The sequence below is a fragment of the Osmerus mordax genome, chromosome 3, assembly GCF_038355195.1.
Source record: "Osmerus mordax isolate fOsmMor3 chromosome 3, fOsmMor3.pri, whole genome shotgun sequence".
Classification (NCBI taxonomy): Eukaryota; Metazoa; Chordata; class Actinopteri; order Osmeriformes; family Osmeridae; genus Osmerus; species Osmerus mordax.
The window spans coordinates 3,557,547-3,577,436 of NC_090052.1; the positions used below are offsets into that span (position 1 = coordinate 3,557,547).

At 51.9% G+C, this 19,890-nt stretch overlaps 1 protein-coding gene across 1 annotated transcript; it reads left to right on the forward strand.

The window, feature by feature from the left end:
- The first annotated feature begins 6,482 nt into the window (after positions 1–6,482).
- Positions 6,483–18,427, forward strand: LOC136940488 (CD9 antigen-like). Its single transcript, XM_067232664.1, has 9 exons — positions 6,483–6,619; positions 6,946–7,082; positions 13,165–13,267; positions 13,494–13,591; positions 15,642–15,716; positions 16,014–16,118; positions 16,353–16,442; positions 17,106–17,189; positions 17,557–18,427. Exons 2-9 carry the CDS (start codon positions 7,017–7,019, stop codon positions 17,746–17,748), a joined length of 813 nt encoding a protein of 270 aa, XP_067088765.1. The 5' UTR covers positions 6,483–6,619; positions 6,946–7,016; the 3' UTR covers positions 17,749–18,427.
- The last annotated feature ends 1,463 nt before the right edge of the window (positions 18,428–19,890 follow it).

Sequence of the window (19,890 nt, forward strand, 5' to 3'; positions counted from 1 at the left end):
TGACTACATGATCCACACACTACATGATCCATACACACACTACATGATCCATACACTACATGATCCACACACTACATGATCCACACACTACATGATCCACACACTACATGATCCATACACTGACTACATGATCCATACACTACATGATCCATACACTGACTACATGATCCATACACTACATGATCCACACACTACATGATCCACACACTGACTACATGATCTACACACTGACTACATGATCCATACACACACTACATGATCCACACACTGACTACATGATCCACACACACTACATGATCCATACACTACATGATCCACACACTGACTACATGATCCATACACTGACTACATGATCCATACACTACATGATCCATACACTGACTACATGATCCACACACTACATGATCCACACACTACATGATCCACACACACACACTACATGATCCACACACACACACTACATGATCCATACACACACTACATGATCCACACACTACACTACATGATCCATACACACACTACATGATCCATACACACACTACATGATCCATACACACACTACACGATCCACACACACACTACACGATCCACACACTACATGATCCATACACACACTACACGATCCACACACTACATGATCCATACACTGACTACATGATCCATACACTGACTACATGATCCATACACTACATGATCCACACACTACATGATCCATACACTACATGATCCACACACTACATGATCCACACACTGACTACATGATCCATACACTACATGATCCACACACTACATGATCCACACACTACATGATCCACACACTACATGATCCACACACTGACTACATGATCCATACACTACATGATCCATACACTGACTACATGATCCATACACTACATGATCCACACACTACATGATCCACACACTACATGATCCATACACTACATGATCCCCACACTACATGATCCACACACTACATGATCCATACACTACACGATCCATACACTACATGATCCACACACTACATGATCCATACACTACATGATCCACACACTGACTACATGATCCACACACTGACTACATGATCCATACACTACATGATCCACACAGTACACGATCCACACACTACATGATCCACACACTACATGATCCATACTGTATGGGAGCCACATGGGAGATGTTAGAAAACTAACAAAAGACAGAAAACAAATGCATACATGCAACGAAACACAATACATACACGTTTTATCAATAAAAATGTAACATCCATCCTCCATAAATGAAATCATGTATATAAAACATGGGGAGGGTTTGGACAGGACAGTGATCTGTGAAGCAGACACCACACTACAGACCCAGCAGGAGGGATGTGGTCTTTAAATTCATTTTTTTTACAAACACACTGTTCTGATAACAAGCTCTAACAAACATCACACTTTATAAGAAGCTGACTGCCCCAGTAAACACACTGACTCGATTGTCTCCTCACTTAATTCAGACTGGTGACCTTGATCCAGTAATGACTGGTGACCTGAATCAAATTCGTATGTTTGAGATTCAGAATGGTGACCTTGATCCAGTAATGATTGTTGAGCTGAATCAGATTCAACTGCTTGAGATTCAGACTGGTGAGCTGAATCAGAATCATATGTTTGAGATTCAGACTGGTGAGCTGAATCAGATTCATATGTTTGAGATTCAGACTCCCCCTGAAGAGTTGTACTGGACCCAGCCTGGACCTCTTGGGGGGCCTCAGGTCTGGACTGTGACACCAGACTGGGGGACTCAGGTACAACACCCTCTACAGGACAGATGACCAGAGGAGCGATGTTCACATGGAAGTCCACTGGAGAGCCAGGGCTGAAGAATGGATGAAGTCTCTCAGTGAAGGAACAGCCAGTGAAAGAGTAGATATGACACCTGGCCTCCACATTGTAGAAGGACACTTTGCCCACCTCATAGTCCACAAACACCCCCACCTTCTGGGGCTTCAGGCTCAGGTCGAGGGAGACTTGATGGTCAGTCAGAGCCTCGTATTTACCTTCCCTCAGTGTAATAGTCCAGTATCCAAATATCGATCTCAGTGCAACATACCCCTTCCTCCTGCAGGGATTTTCAGCAACTCCTAAACTCCATCCAGTCTTGTCCTTCACATGCACCTCATAGTAGAACTTCCCTGAGGAGAAGCGAAGTCTTCCAAGGACACAACAGATCTCATCAAACTTCTCTGAGGTGTAAGGAAGTTCCTGTTTCTCATCTCCACATCTCACTTGTTTCTTGTCACCAGACAGGAGGAGGTGGGGATTTGCAGTATGAGAGTCTAGAGTCACATCCACTGTGGAGAGAAACATACACCATGGTGAACACATAGACACTATGATAACATATTATCTTTATCTGCATTTCTCTGCAAAACTAATTCTTTGTATGTTAACGGTTACGGTTGAGGTAATGGTTAGTTCTAGGTTCAGGTGAATTCTAATGCAAACAACAGTCGGACGCAAAAATGGTGTTGTACGGTATGTAATGAAATGGTGGGTCACGTCACGTGTATATACATAGACCTACCACTCCCTCCCAGTGACTCTGAGTCGCCACTTTCCTCAAGGCCCTTTGCTCCGGTGCCATCTCGATTTGATTATGTGACAAATAAGAAAGACAAATAAGATTAATAAACTATTACATGAACAAATGTAACGAACCGCAACTAAATCCATGTTTTTTTTTAAAGTAATGGTTCGCAAATGATCTCAGATTTACTGTATTCTGGGCGTTTTTTATGGTTTGTTTTTTCCCCCAAGTAGGCCTACGACTTGAGTCGTTTTTCAAGCGCGTTCTTAGGTCAAGCAAATTTCAAGAGAAACTCTTGTCTATAAATCAACATGAACATGAACTTTTTAAAGGAGTAATCAGTATCAGTAATCAGATTACTTTTTCAAAGTAACTGTGGCAACACTGGTCTTGTGTGGAATTGTCTGTTTTAAATGTGCACTGAAATGATGAGAATAATGAATGGAAAAACGAATTGCACATTCTGAGCCTGCTGAACAGAGCATGGATGGGCATTGCCAAGAGGGGGGGGGGGGGGGGGGGGAGTCCATCAACCTGCATTGCTGCACACAGTGAGATGTTGAGTTATGGCAGGTGAGTTCTGCATGTAGAACTGTGGAATTTAATGTAATCTAATGTATTCCCAGTTACCAATAAAGGAGTTGTACAAACTGCATCTCATTGTGCAAGTGTTAAAATGATGAGTGAATGATGTTAAAAATACATAAATACTCATTGTTGGATTTCATTTTGTAGGCAATAAAGAAGACCAAATACATTTTCAATGATTTGTCTTCATTTTAGTGCTAAAAAGAATTGGGTCAGTTCTGAGTGCATGTCCCCGGTGTGTAACTTCAGAAATGTAAGCGCTGAGGGTCCGTGTACTTTGCGGCCAATGGATTTTCGTTTTGAAATTAGAAAACCAAAATCGGGAAAAGATCTGTTTCCCGACTACCATTTAGAAAACGGAAAACAAAAAACGGAAAACTACCCATTTTCCGTTTTTTGTTTCGATAATAGAAAACGGAAAACGAAAAAACAACCCATTATCTGATTTTCTTTGATGTGCTTAAACTGTGTGGAAATCTCCTTTACTCAATTTTGCATAGATTTTAGTGTTGTGACCCGGAAGTTGCTCCCACGAGCTTGACAGTCACATATTCAGTTCCTCCAAATCACGCCCCTCCAGGTCTCACTGTCGTTGCCCACATGAGCATTGAAGTCCCCCCCCCCCCCCAGTGAGGACCCGTCCCCCCACCCAAAGGCGGAGGGAGGCTACCCTCTCGTCCACCGGGGTGAACCCCAACGTACAGGCGCCGAACCGAGGGGAAACAAGTATTTCCACCCCAGCTCGACGCCTCTCACCGAGGGCAACTCCAGAGTGGAAGAGAGTCCAGCCTCAAGGAGACTCAAGGAGACTGGTTCCGGAGCCGATGCTATGCGTCGAGGCGAGGCCGACTATATCTAGCCAGAACCTCTCTACCTCGCGCACCAGCTCAGGCTCCTTTCCCGCCAGCGAGGTGACATTCCACGTCCCTGGAGTTAGCTTCTGCAGCCGAGGATCGGACCGCCAAGGCCCCCGCCTTCGGCCGCCGCCCGTCTCACACTGCACCCGACCCCCATGACCCCTCCTGTAGGTGGTGAGCCCACTGGAAGGGGGTCCCACGTTGCTTCTTCGGGCTGAGCCCGGCCGGGCCCCATGGGAAAAGGCCCGACCACCAGGCGCTCGCCATCGGGCCCCACCCCCGGGCCTGGCTCCAAGGGGGGACCCCGGTGACCCGCGTCCGGGCAAGGGCAACTGGGAACCATTGTTGTGTTTCTTCATTGTAGGTTTTTTGAGCCACACTTTGTCTGGTCTTTCACCTGGAACCTGTTTGCCCTGGGTGACCCTACCAGGGGCATAAAGCCCCCGACAACATAGCTTCCAGGATCATTAGGACACGCAAACCCCTCCACCGCGGTAAGGTGGTGACTCAGGGAGGGGGCCCTGCAATCTGGTAACTATATTTGCATATTGTTTCCAAACTAGCCCTCAGTAAGGCCAATTAATCTCCACAAGGAGATAATAACCTAGATTTTAAAGTTCATAACTACGTACAGAAACTGTAATCTAGATCGGTGAAACAAGTCAGAACATCAACTTCCTCTCACGGCCTCCCCTCCTCTCCTCTGCTCGCCTCTTTTCCTCTTTTCTCCTCTCGTATCCTCTCTCTTCTTTCGTCTCTCTTCCTCTCCTCTATCCTCTCCTCCGAGACCAGGTGTTTATGCTCTCTTTCTCGGGGATTAGTCTGACAGGGATCTGGATCACCAGAGAACAGAGAGACGGAGGGGATGAGGAACATGTATGTCAAGTAGGGAAAGGGATAAAAGAGAGAGAAAGACAGAGAGAAACAGAGGTAGGTCCCTCTCAAAGGGAAGGGAGTTTCCCTATGAGAGGTATGAGAGACTGTCTAGGGCGAAAATACTGAAAATATGAGAGGCCATCTAGGATGAAACTACTGAAACATCTGCTCATACATATAAACTCATCACTTCTGCTACCCCATGAAACACTTGTACACATACACGTATCATTTGTGCCTTAGAATTGTTACTGATGTAATGCCAATGAAAGCCTTGACCCACTAGGACTCTCTGCCACATCCTGAGTTCAATGCCTGGTAACTATGCATGCACCCTTCACATCATCATCAACATCATTCATTCTGCGCATCCCAGTAACCACACTCTCGTCCTCTACCGGCCTCCACCAACCGCACCGGGCTCGGCTCTGCTACCAGCCTCCACCATCCGCACCAGGCTCGGCTCTGCTACCAGCCTCTACCAAACTGCATCAGGCTTGGCTCTGCTACCAGCCCCGTTTCAATAAAAGCATATCCTTATTCAATCACTGGTGTGTTACTGAACTCGTGAATAGGCAATATCGGACAAAGTATCCTGCAGATCTAGCCTTCCAACTCTGCTTAAGTCAGTGTTGGGACCCTCACGGCCACCTACCTTTTACCAGTGCTTTAAATAGCTGCGTCTTCTTCATCAGGATGGCCGTCCAACTGAGCAGCCCACCACTGATCCTGCAGCCAGTGTGTTGAGTGCTGGGGCCATAGGCGGAAATTCCGGGGGGGGACACGACCCCCCCATCCTGGGGAAAATAGGATTTGTCCCCCCAATAAATCACTGTAAACATAAGGAAATTTAAATAATATTAATAATATACATTTAACATATTACAATGTAGGCTATGTGTTACAGCAGTAATTTTGGTGTCCCCCTCAGGAATTGCTCTTGAGAAAATTTAATATAATTGTCGCCCCAAAAATTGATAGCAGATTTTCGCCACTGGCTGGGGAACAAAGTACTGTCACTCGATAGAACAGTTAAACACACAGGTGAATGGGCCTACATTATTCCGGGCGGAGTGTCATTTCTAGGCCCCATCAGTTTACCATGTTGAGGATAAATATATCTCATGGCACGGTTTCTTGTGCACATCTCAGTGTGCCGTATAGAGCCAGGGTAGGCTACCACGTGTAACCCAATAAACAACATTAGATCTTGTAGACAGATTATTATGTTAATGCATTCGGTTGTATGTGTTCTTAGATTATAATATTATCACTATAAATGCATCCCTGCTACCAGGGGGAAATTATCCTTTTATTCTATTCTAATATAATCTTCATGTTAACAATAGTTAACTACAGGCTATCAGGTCTAATTACAGGGGTAATTCCGTGTTTTTTGTCTTGAATAAACGTTTCCAAAACTCAGATTTTGTGTCCAATGTGCTTTCATGGAAATCATTTTGAATATCCTAAGTTTCGTTTCTGTAAAATCAGTGGTTCTCTGCACTTCAAACTCCGTTACTTTCGCAGGTGTGACCGTCTGCTCCCATTGAAGTTGTTCCCCATCACTCAACACTATGAACCAATCAACTGCTCCGGTCGAACTAAAGGGTTGGGCTTTTTATACAAAGTAATTGTCCTGTAAGAGTGTGAAATTCTGTTTTGAGAAATTGTTATCCCAGTCGTAGTTTGGAGTTCAACGTGTTGCATTTCAACGCGGAGCATAGACGGTAGGCTATGTCATAGCCTTACCATACACATTTAGGGCATAGGCTATTTGTATAGCGTTAATTTTGGTTCTCATTTGTAATCAACTGTGTATATAAGTATAAGGATCGACACAGTGAAGTCTATCAAAATGTTTATTTGATTTTTCAAATGTTGACTGGTGCTTTACAATATAGCCTACTTCGAATGATGGCAAAACCGACTGTAATAGCGCTTCAGCATCTATCGTCTGTGTAGTTTCATACCAGTCAACAAAGCATGAAATGCCTTTATATGAACCGTAATGTAACAGCCTTAACATTGTGATATTTGTTGTTCCGTATCGCAGGCTGGAACCTTGTGCGAAGAGTCCGTCTACCCGTCTGTTTTTCTGAGTAAATCTTGGATTAAATTGACATCATGGCTCTGGATCTGTGTGGACAGCTGTGCAAGGTTATTCTCATCATCTTCAACATCGTGTTCGCCGTGAGTAGGCTACACTAATTTTGTTTCTCATTGTCAAAATGCGCACATGCTTGTCAAAGGGGAAAGTGGAGGTTGGTAGTAAATTGTCCACGAACAACAATTTTCATGTGTGAGACTGAGACGTAGTATACCATATTTTTCTTCAGTATTATTAGACAGTTTTTCTAAGGTAAAGTGTCAACTATAATATGCGATGGAAGACTGCAAAGTAATTTATTGGTTTACAGAATCTTTTGGGGTTACAGTTGGGGCAATGTGGGAACAGTTTCGTTTCTACTTAGGTTTCATTACTGATGCTTCCGGCTCCATGGCCCAGACGTTGCCAGAATACAAACACACACACAGAGAGAGGGTTCACAATCTCTCTGTGGGATATTTGATTCTTCTCTGCTGCCATTTTGTATTCTGAAAAGGACGTCCTATTCAACATTGTCAGGTTTCGCCACCAATACCAGTACCTGTATTCCTGTATTCCTATGAGCTCAAAACGGGGCCAAAAGCATTGCAAATGCGTATAGGACAATCCACAAATGTAAAACGTGTTCCGCAAATGTAAAACGTGTTTCGCAAATGTAAATTGCTTTCCACACAATCAAGATCCAGACTGTTAAAGGGGTGACACCGGGAGTTGTAGAAGCGTCTTTAGGCTGAAGCGCACCACTGACTCGGGAGTCTCATTATTCGCTTATTGCTTCATTAATGAAAAGCATATTTAACACAATTTAAGACAAATGCTAAGCACATTTAAGATTTTTTTTTGGTCAGTCCGGCCCATAAAGAACTGACAGCGGCCCATTGTTTTTTTTGTGTTTTTGGTCGGGCCCATAGAGAACTTACCGCGGTCCAATGTTTTTTTTAGTTTTTGGTCGGGCCGGCCCATAGAGAACTGACAGCGGCCCATTGGTTAATGTCCTTAATTGGCACTCGCCTGACCCAATCAAATCCAAGAAGAAACGAGCTGTTGGCTAATGCCTAACATGGTTTGTCATCGTTAAAGTTTAGCATCGGTAAAAAAATCTTGACTCAACACCTAACACTGCATCTCCCCGGTTATTGCTAAAGACTTTAAAGGAAGTTTTGCTCAATAGGAAGTCAGCATGTCTCATTATAAACGCTGTTGTCTTTCTCAAGCCTCTATGTAAAATGGCATTCCTAACGCTTCACACAACATCTGAAGCCAAGGTCAACTGTGCATGTATAAAGCCAGTGGCCAGCATTGAGCAACAGATTATAGATCTTGACACACACATTATCAAACACATTGTAAACTGACATATTGTCAGGGTGTGAGGAGGGGTAGGACCCAAACGCACGAGAGATGCGAGGCATGGTCGAAACAAGGGTTTTCTTTCTCAAAAACGGGAACAGATAGGGTACTCACATGGACAGGTATGGTAAGGACAAGACAAAGACTGAACACAAAACAGGAACCTAAATACACAACCAAACGACACACAGGTGGACACTGACGCTAACGAGACAGGTGAAGACAATGACAGGGAAACACTAGGGCAGGGCAAAAAACTGAAACCGGGGGGGGGCACGGCTGTGGCCGTGACAGTACCCCCCTCTCAAGGGACGACACCGGACGTCCCACAAGGCCGGAGCTGGTCCGGGGGTCGACCCGGAGGCAGGGCAGAAGGCCGGCGGCCCGGAGGCCGGAGCAGGTCCAGGAAACCACCCGGGGGCAGGACGGGCACAGGGGACGGGGGGCGCCTGGGAGCACGGACGAGGGGGCGCGGACGAGGGGGCGCGGACGAGGGGGCGCCTGGGAGCACGGACGAGGGGGCGCGGACGAGGGGGCGCGGACGAGGGGGCGCCTGGGAGCACGGACGAGGGGGCGCGGACGAGGGGGCGCGGACGAGGGGGCGCCTGGGAGCGCGGACGAGGGGGCGCGGACGAGGGGGCGCCTGGGAGCCCGGACGAGAGGGCGCCTGGGAGCGCGGACGAGGGGGCGCCTGGGAGCGCGGACGAGGGGGCGCCTGGGAGCACGGACGAGGGGGCGCGGACGAGGGGGCGCGGACGAGGGGGCGCCTGGGAGCACGGACGAGGGGGCGCGGACGAGGGGGCGCGGACGAGGGGGCGCCTGGGAGCACGGACGAGGGGGCGCGGACGAGGGGGCGCCTGGGAGCACGGACGAGGGGGCGCGGACGAGGGGGCGCGGACGAGGGGGCGCCTGGGAGCGCGGACGAGGGGGCGCGGACGAGGGGGCGCCTGGGAGCCCGGACGAGAGGGCGCCTGGGAGCGCGGACGAGGGGGCGCCTGGGAGCGCGGACGAGGGGGCGCCTGGGAGCGCGGACGAGGGGGCGCCTGGGAGCGCGGACGAGGGGGCGCCTGGGAGCGCGGACGAGGGGGCGCGGACGAGGGGGCGCCTGGGAGCGCGGACGAGGGGGCGCGGACGAGGGGGCGCGGACGAGGGGGCGCCTGGGAGCGCGGACGAGGGGGCGCGGACGAGGGGGCGCCTGGGAGCCCGGACGAGAGGGCGCCTGGGAGCGCGGACGAGGGGGCGCCTGGGAGCGCGGACGAGGGGGCGCCTGGGAGCGCGGACGAGGGGGCGCCTGGGAGCGCGGACGAGGGGGCGCGGACGAGGGGGCGCCTGGGAGCACGGACGAGGGGGCGCGGACGAGGGGGCGCGGACGAGGGGGCGCCTGGGAGCGCGGACGAGGGGGCGCGGACGAGGGGGCGCCTGGGAGCCCGGACGAGAGGGCGCCTGGGAGCGCGGACGAGGGGGCGCCTGGGAGCGCGGACGAGGGGGCGCCTGGGAGCGCGGACGAGGGGGCGCCTGGGAGCGCGGACGAGGGGGCGCGGACGAGGGGGCGCCTGGGAGCACGGACGAGGGGGCGCGGACGAGGGGGCGCGGACGAGGGGGCGCCTGGGAGCACGGACGAGGGGGCGCGGACGAGGGGGCGCGGACGAGGGGGCGCCTGGGAGCACGGACGAGGGGGCGCGGACGAGGGGGCGCGGACGAGGGGGCGCCTGGGAGCGCGGACGAGGGGGCGCGGACGAGGGGGCGCCTGGGAGCCCGGACGAGAGGGCGCCTGGGAGCGCGGACGAGGGGGCGCCTGGGAGCGCGGACGAGGGGGCGCCTGGGAGCGCGGACGAGGGGGCGCCTGGGAGCGCGGACGAGGGGGCGCCTGGGAGCGCGGACGAGGGGGCGCCTGGGAGCGCGGACGAGGGGGCGCCTGGGAGCGCGGACGAGGGGGCGCCTGGGAGCGCGGACGAGGGGGCGCGGACGAGGGGGCGCCTGGGAGCACGGACGAGGGGGCGCGGACGAGGGGGCGCGGACGAGGGGGCGCCTGGGAGCACGGACGAGGGGGCGCGGACGAGGGGGCGCGGACGAGGGGGCGCCTGGGGGCGCGGACGAGGGGGCGCGGACGAGGGGGCGCCTGGGAGCGCGGACGAGGGGGCGCGGACGAGGGGGCGCCTGGGAGCCCGGACGAGAGGGCGCCTGGGAGCGCGGACGAGGGGGCGCCTGGGAGCGCGGACGAGGGGGCGCCTGGGAGCGCGGACGAGGGGGCGCCTGGGAGCGCGGACGAGGGGGCGCCTGGGAGCGCGGACGAGGGGGCGCCTGGGAGCGCGGACGAGGGGGCGCCTGGGAGCGCGGACGAGGGGGCGCGGACGAGGGGGCGCCTGGGAGCGCGGACGAGGGGGCGCGGACGAGGGGGCGCGGACGAGGGGGCGCCTGGGAGCACGGACGAGGGGGCGCGGACGAGGGGGCGCGGACGAGGGGGCGCCTGGGAGCGCGGACGAGGGGGCGCGGACGAGGGGGCGCCTGGGAGCCCGGACGAGAGGGCGCCTGGGAGCGCGGACGAGGGGGCGCCTGGGAGCGCGGACGAGGGGGCGCCTGGGAGCGCGGACGAGGGGGCGCCTGGGAGCGCGGACGAGGGGGCGCCTGGGAGCGCGGACGAGGGGGCGCGGACGAGGGGGCGCCTGGGAGCGCGGACGAGGGGGCGCGGGCCCTGTGGCAGGCTGCGGCCAGGAGTCCTCGGGCGGAGGAGGCGGCGGCCAGGAGTCCTCGGGCGGAGGAGGCAGCGGCCGGGGCACAGGGCAGGACCGAGGCTGGGGCACAGGGCAGGACCGAGGCTGGGGCACAGGGCAGGACCGAGGCTGGGGCACAGGGCAGGAACGAGGCTGGGGCACAGGGCAGGAACGAGGCTGGGGCACAGGGCAGGAACGAGGCTGGGGCACAGGGCAGGAACGAGGCTGGGGCACAGGGCAGGACCGAGGCTGGGGCACAGGGCAGGACCGAGGCTGGGGCACAGGGCAGGACCGAGGCTGGGGTACAGGGCAGGACCGAGGCTGGGGCACAGGGCAGGAACGAGGCTGGGGCACAGGGCAGGAATGAGGCTGGGGCACAGGGCAGGACCGAGGCTGGGGCACAGGGCAGGAACGAGGCTGGGGCACAGGGCAGGACCGAGGCAGGGGCACAGGGTAGGAACGAGGCTGGGGCACAGGGCAGGAACGAGGCTGGGGCACAGGGCAGGAACGAGGCTGGGGCACAGGGCAGGAACGAGGCTCGGGCACAGGGCAGGACCGAGGCTGGGGCACAGGGCAGGACCGAGGCTGGGGCACAGGGCAGGACCGAGGCTGGGGCACAGGGCAGGACCGAGGCTGGGGTACAGGGCAGGACCGAGGCTGGGGCACAGGGCAGGACCGAGGCTGGGGTACAGGGCAGGACCGAGGCTGGGGTACAGGGCAGGACCGAGGCTGGGGCACAGGGCAGGAACGAGGCTGGGGCACAGGGCAGGAACGAGGCTGGGGCACAGGGCAGGAACGAGGCTGGGGCACAGGGCAGGAACGAGGCTGGGGCACAGGGCAGGAACGAGGCTGGGGCACAGGGCAGGAACGAGGCTGGGGTACAGGGCAGGACCGAGGCTGGGGCACAGGGCAGGACCGAGGCTGGGGCACAGGGCAAGAACGAGGCTGGGGCACAGGGCAGGAACGAGGCTCGGGCACAGGGCAGGACCGAGGCTGGGGCACAGGGCAGGACCGAGGCTGGGGCACAGGGCAGGACCGAGGCTGGGGCACAGGGCAGGACCGAGGCTGGGGTACAGGGCAGGACCGAGGCTGGGGCACAGGGCAGGACCGAGGCTGGGGTACAGGGCAGGACCGAGGCTGGGGTACAGGGCAGGACCGAGGCTGGGGCACAGGGCAGGAACGAGGCTGGGGCACAGGGCAGGAACGAGGCTGGGGCACAGGGCAGGAACGAGGCTGGGGCACAGGGCAGGAACGAGGCTGGGGCACAGGGCAGGAACGAGGCTGGGGTACAGGGCAGGACCGAGGCTGGGGCACAGGGCAGGACCGAGGCTGGGGCACAGGGCAAGAACGAGGCTGGGGCACAGGGCAGGACCGAGGCTGGGGCACTGGGCAGGAACGAGGCTGGGGCACAGGGCAGGAACGAGGCAGGGGCCCAGGGCAGGAACGAGGCAGGGGCCCAGGGCAGGACCGAGGCTGGAGTCGGGGTTCAGGCTGGGGCTGGAGCCGGGGTAGGAACCAGGACTTGGGGTGGGCCCTCCGCTGCAGGCTTCGGGGTCCACCAAAGGCCAGGCGGGACCCTAGGAAAGGGTTGGGTGAACTCTCTGCTGGGTCCTTTCTTGGTCTTGTCCTTCTGTCAGGGTGTGAGGAGGGGTAGGACCCAAACGCACGAGAGATGCGAGGCATGGTCGAAACAAGGGTTTTATTTCTCAAAAACGGGAACAGATAGGGTACTCACATGGACAGGTATGGTAATGACAAGACAAAGACTGAACACAAAACAGGAACCTAAATACACAACCAAAAGAGACACAGGTGGACACAATGACGCTAACGAGACAGGTGAAGACAATGACAGGGAAACACTAGGGCAGGGCAAAAAACTGAAACCGGGCTGGGGCACGGCTGTGGCCGTGACACTTATAATAATAATAATAATAATAATAGATTCATAAGCTTAGGTTCCCTATCCCACTGGCGTTGTTAATTGTCGTTGACTTGTGAACTGTGAAAGGGTTAACCTGGGAAAATAAACAAGGCGAGGTTTACACACCCATGTCTCACGCACAGACTTGAATCTGAGTGGTTTTATTTCCCTGCGGTGCAGCTGCTTGGCGCTGCCATGCTGGGCCTGGGTCTGTGGCTGCGGTTTGGCGCCAACACGCAAGGCCTCTTCAACGTCAACTTCAACACACAGCAGTTTGTCATTGGTGAGTTACTGGGACTCCAGTCTTATCAGAAGGGTACATCAAATGCAGCAAAGAGGAAGTTGAACTCGAAGTTTAAATATATTTTGACTGTGAAACTACCTGGTTTGTTTTTCCTATCTCTCTCTCTCCTTCTCTCTTTCTCCCCATCTCTTCCTCTCTCTCTCTCTCTCTCTCTCTCTCTCTCTCTCTCTCTCTCTCTCTCTCTCTCTCTCTCACTCCCTCTCAGGTGTGATGGTGCTGATCGTCCTGGGTGCAGTGATACTGGTGGTGGCCGTGTTTGGAGACTATGGCGCCTGCAACGAGAGCAGAGGCGCCCTGACAGTGGTGAGATCAGAGCAGACAAGCAGCTGCAGCCACGCCGCGACATCACATGATCGTTTGCATATGTAGTTTTCTTTCTTTTCACCTACTAGCTACTAGAGCCCGACCGATAAAGGATTTTTAAGGCCGATACTGATACGAATATTTTGTGTTTTAAAAATCCGATATTATAGCTTATTATTATTAGCTTATATGGACAGAATTTCTAGGTTCAGCCAGGGCGTTGAGGGGGTCCGGGGGATCGGGTCGCTGCTTTTTGCGGATGATGTGGTCCTGATGGCTTCATCGGGTCGTGACCTTCAGCTCTCACTGGAGAGGTTCGCAACCGAATGCGAAACGGCTGGGATGGGAATCAGCACCTCCAAATCTGAGGCCATGGTTATCGACCGTAAAAGGGTGGAGTGCAATCTCCTGGTCGGGGAGGAGATCTTGACCCAAGCGGAGGAGTTCAAGTATCTTGGGGTCTTGTTCACGAGTGAGGGAAGGATGGAGCGCGAGATCGACAGGCGGATCGGTGCGGTGTCCACAGTGATGCGGGCTCTGCATCGGTCCGTCGTGGTGAAGAAGGAGCTGAGTCGAAAGGCGAAGCTCTCTATTTACCAGTCGATCTACGTTCCTACCCTCACCTATGGTCACGAACTGTGGGTAGTGACCGAAAGAACGAGATTGCGAATACAAGCGGACAAAATAAGTTTTCTCCGCAGGGTGTCCGGGCTCTCCCTTAGAGACAGGGTGAGAAGCTCGGTCATCTGGGAGGGGCTCAGAGTAGAACCGCTGCTCCTCCGCGTCGAGAGGGGCCAGTTGAGGTGGCTCGGGCATCTGATAAGGATGCCTCCTGGACGCCTCCCTGGTGAGGTGCAGGTGAGGTTCTGGGCACGTCCCACTGGGAAGAGGCCCCGGGGAAGACCCAGGACACGCTGGAGGGACTATGTCTCTCGGCTGGCCTGGGAAGGCCTCGGGGTCCCCCGGGAAGAGTTTACATTTACATTTAGTCATTTAGCAGACGCTCTTATCCAGAGCGACTTACAGTAAGTACAGGGACATTCCCCCCTAGGCAAGTAGGGTGAAGTGCCTTTCCCAAGGACACAACGTCATGTGGCACGGCCGGGTATCGAACTGCCAACTTTCTGATTAATAGCCCGATTCCCTAACCGCTCAGCCCCCTGACTCCTGTTATTATTTATAAGTCCTCACTAAAATAATATGATAATGCAGTTTAAAAATTAACTTGATTGTTTTTTTGACTAGATTTAAATGTAATATTGGTCGGGCTCTACTAGCTACTTGTCATTACTGTAAACATGGAGGTCTTAGAGAGGAGAGATTCATGGATGTTTGTGTGTGTGTCTAGTGATGAAGTCTCTTTTGTACCCTGTGGCTGTGAAAGTCAATGAAGTCAGTTGCCAAGTACAAGTTCAAGACAAAATCCAAGTATTTATTACAGATCTGTAAGGTGCAGGTGTCTGATACACTCAAGTTGAGCATCTCAGAGGACTGGACAAAGAATACAGGAATGAATGGCAGTTAAATAGTATCACAATACGGAACGTTTTACTCTCACTAGAAACGTCAGGGGGGTTAACATAGTCTTCGCAAACATGGACAGAAGATGCCGCATTCATGGTGCTTCATAGCTTTTGTTTAATCTTTAGATAGGGCTCCTAGAAATGGCCTTGACGTTCCTCCTATTTTCCTTGTTCAAAGTTGCATGGCATTATACACTTTGGTAACATTGTGACCTCTGACCTACAATCTAGTGTCACAGACATTTCATAGTCGCATCTCACAACCAACATAATTCATAGATAGGCATATTTCTCTTTTGGACATGACCAAGGGTCATGTTCTCATGAGCTAATATTGCAGGGTGTAGGTCAAACATTGTTTATTATATTCAGAACATTCAAAACAGTATAAAAGTAATAAATTGATCAGTGGTTAATGACAGACCTCTTCACCACATGTGAAACATTGGAGTGGTCTGGTGACCCGTGAGAGTGTGTCCATGGCTCTCTGTCACAATACTGAAGTTCTCTCTATCCCTCTTTCCCAGTTTGCCATCTTTCTGTCCATCGTATGTGGGTTAGTGATCGGAGCAGGAGTGATCGCCTTCATAAGGAGTGATGAGGTGAGTGGGAGAAAGAGAAGAGGAGAGGGAGGGTAGGATGGAGGAGGGTAGGAGACTGAGGTCATGTTGAGCAAACAGCAGAACACATTCCTTTGTTGACTATTGCAGCACTGGAGCTCAATATTGACGCAACTCGCAACCAAAGCTTTCGTTTGTTCAGGTCTTTCATGGGATGGAATCGAGACATACTTTTGTATTGATGACCAGTTCCACATCATTGGTTTGGTCTACCTTCTGAAGTGTTGCTATGTGTGTAAAGAGTGTTGCTATGTGTGTAACGATACTTCTCTGTACCAGGTGGGGCAGCAGATGGCCATGTTCTACACAACGGTGTATGCAAAGTATTTGAATATGGGGGGTGACCCTAGCATGACTGTCACTCTGACTGTCATGCAGAACTGGGTAAACAAACATCCCGTCACACACATACGAAAATACTGTCTTTCACTTCCAAACCTACTCTTCACAGCACAATTCGAATAATGTTCCAATAATATTCTTCCTGTATACATTATCACCTGTACAGTGTGATTGGCATCTAGAATGCAATAGAAATATGTGCAGTTTTGGCATATTCAAGAGTTGGAAAACTCAGTAACACATGCTGTCTGTCTGTCCCGCTCCATCACGTCGTAGTTCCAGTGCTGTGGATTGGTGGGAGCCCTGGACATTATGGTCAAAAAGACGTGCCCCGATCACAGCTTCACCGAATTCTTCACTATGCCTGTGAGTATGAATGTAATGCACTGTAGAAAACGTAATTGAATGTTAGGTCTCCAATTCTAATGACTCATTCATAGTGGCAGTTGTTGCACTTAAGCCGAGTTCGCTCTGGATGGAAACACTTGGGACAGTGAGATGTTCTCCTGGTACTCATCCGCGATTTGAAATCAAGTGTGGACCGATAAAGGATTTTTAAGGCCGATATCGATACAAATATTTGGTGATTAAAAAATCTGATATTCCAATATATATTTTAAAAACAAACAAACGAAAAATAATCCAGAAACGCGTAACAAAACAAACAGATTTCCCGAACACTGCCCGACTCTGGCTGGATCATCTGGTTGTAGGGTTTGTGGTGTTCTAAACACAAGTGTTTCCAACAGGGACGTTGTAGAGTGCCCTATGGTGGACAAAAATAGGGCTCCGTTTTATTTTTATATATTCATTTATCGGCCATTATAAATGCCGATACCGATTGTTTGGAAAATGTCTCATATCGGCCGATAATATCGGCCCGCCGATAAATCGGTCTGGCTCTAGTGTGGACTGTTTCATCATTTGAACGGGCTTTCTGGACGTGCTGTTGTATCTGCTGGAGGGTGAAAAAATTGTTTTAAGCTTCTGAACCGAGAAACCTAACATATTCCCTCCACCCTCCCCCAGGCCTGTCCCCCAGCCATCGTAGACCTGTTTAAGGACAAGGCTCCGTTGGTTTTGGGCCTGTTCCTGGGTACAGCTGCTCTGCTGGTAAGAATCCCCACCCCTCCCCCAACCACACACAGTACTCCTGGTATAGGCATGTCCCACTCAGACACACACACACAACCTTTTTGTGAGGTGTGTTGTACATACACACTACACACTACTCTACACGGCACATCAGACCCATGCTAGTTCCCTCTTCCTCCTTTTGCAGAGGAGGACAGTGAGTGTTGTGTAATGGTAGAGGATGTGATGTGTGAAGTTAGACAGAGAACTTAACCGTGTGTCTCCTCCTTTCTTCCCCCACTTCTCCTCTGGTGTTAAATCCCTCCTGACCACATGGGGGTCATATCCAATGCATCCAATCCTTTGGCTCTCGTTTGCTGTCCCTCTAAACCCTCCTCCGTCTCAGCTCCTGGCTCTGGGGTGCAGCTTCCAACTCCGCAAGGAAATCAAGCGCTCCCGAACACCCTCTCCCTCCTACATGATCCTGTCTACCTCCACCAACCTCCCCTCCACCACCCACCCTGACCCTGACCCACACCAATACCAAGACCCTGTGGTCTTCCCCCCTCTGACACTGGCCACGTCTGCTGATGTCTAGGTGTGCTGCTAAGCAGGCACTCACACACTCTCTCTCCAGTATGTCTGCTTTATATACCCGTCTTCCTGCTTGTCTTTTACTCCAGTCTGAATTAAATGACTGGAGGTGAACTGTGGGAATAACTTCTGAGTCTGCTTTTACCTTGTTTTGGATGTTCAACAAAAGCACCCGTGTACCCTCTACTTGAATAGCAGTCAATTCAAGTCAAGCTAATACTAGCTTACTTACATTTTAAACATCATAAGTCCTCAATATTGATATGTATGCTCTTCCATACGCACGCCTAGTCTCACATTACAGAACCCAAACCAAACCCAAGGGCCTCTGTTCCAGAGAATCTCTTTCCCTCATTCCCATAATGACCACGGCCAAGCGCTGGGCCAGTGGCCTCTTAACTGAGCGTTTGACTAAATAAACACTTGATGTTAAGGGCCTCTGGAGCCCCAAGTGTGGCCCTCAGAACAGAAGCAGTGTCACACCAGGTAGGGGGCTTTAGTTGTTGACCTCCATTATCGTTTCCCCTCTGGCTCGGTCTGTTAGCCTGAGACTGTTCACTGGCGATGAGAAAGAGGTCCTACTCTGAAATGCCCTGTTGTAGGTATTTCTACTGTATGCATTGTACTACTGAGTCTGATGCATAGTTTGTTAAAATAAATATTGACTTTTTTCTTTTTCCTTAGCCCCGACTTGCTTCATTTCTTGACTGAATATTTCAGTAAAAACACATTAACACATCATCAATATACTGTTTATTCAGCTCAACAATGCAGCTTTGGTCCTAGAAAACAAAATTACACCAGGCAGCATTACCACATTAAGCCTCAAGAGATGGACAGTAAACATGTTCAGTAGTGTGGGGTACCTGTGGAAGGTTTTTGAATATATTCCACATTTGACTGCATTTATCTGAGGTGGTTCTAAGCTTACTGTACCCTGACAGTTTGTGTAACGGGCCTTCTACATCCTTCACATCTCTTTAAGTAAAATAATCTCAATCACATTTAAAGTTACATTGGCATCTACTGTAAAGGTCAGGGGTCAACTATTCTTCACTACATCCACCAGGGGGTGCCATTTCAGAACCAGAGGGAGATTACTGGGCCATTGTCAAGTTTCATACTTGTTATTCAAACTTTGAGATCCTTCACCATCTGTTACATATAGAAGGTTCTTGAAATCCAGGTTTCAGAGAGGCCTCAGAATGGAACAGTCAGAGCAATAACCATACAAGTCAGAGAGGCCTTAGAATGAAACAGTCAGAGCAATAACCATACAAGTCAGAGAGGCCTTAGAATGGAACAGTCGGAGCAATAACCATACAAGTCAGGTGGTCACATGGTTTCCTCCATTCAGTATAAGCTTATCAATAAATGGCGATCAATTCCAGTATCGGTTGCAACCAGGCCTGGACTGGTAATCTGGTAAATGCCCGGTGGGCCGACGCACTTGGGGCCGATATGATATTTTAAAAAAAAGGTCCTGTAAGGATTACCGCCATGGTAGTAGTGATGGTAGTAGTAGGGGTGGTAGATGTAGGGGTAGGGGTAGGGGGGAGGCAGGGGGTCAGGTGAGGGAGCAGGGGGGGGTGTCGCAGGGTTCGGGTCCTGCTGGGGGGTGTTACTTGTAGCTGATTTGGAGAGAGGGGAATTAAGGTAGTTGGGAGGAGGAGGGGGGTGATATCAGAATCAGAATCAGAATCAGAAAGGGATTTATTCGCCATGAAAGTTTGCACAGACAAGGAATTTGCTTTGGCAGGAAGGTGCATACAATAAACATATACCTAAAATTTAAATATGTGGACTAACTATACTAAGGGTACATAAACTAGCAGTACTAAGTGGGATAAATATAAGTTGCCGTAAATTACAATATAAAAATACAAAAATACAAATATTACAAAAAATACAAATGTACAAGATACCATGTTGTGGTGCAGTGCAAAAGCAGTGTGTTTTAAGCAATAAGTCATTTGAGTCAGTGTGGTCCCTTGGCCTTGTTGAAGAGGCCAACAGCGGAAGGGAAGAAACTGTTTTTGTGGCGTGAGGTATTGGTCCTGATAGACCGCAGCCTTCTGCCGGAGGGGAGTGACTGAAACAGGGAGTGTCCAGGGTGGGAGGAGTCGGCCACAATCTTCCTCGCTCG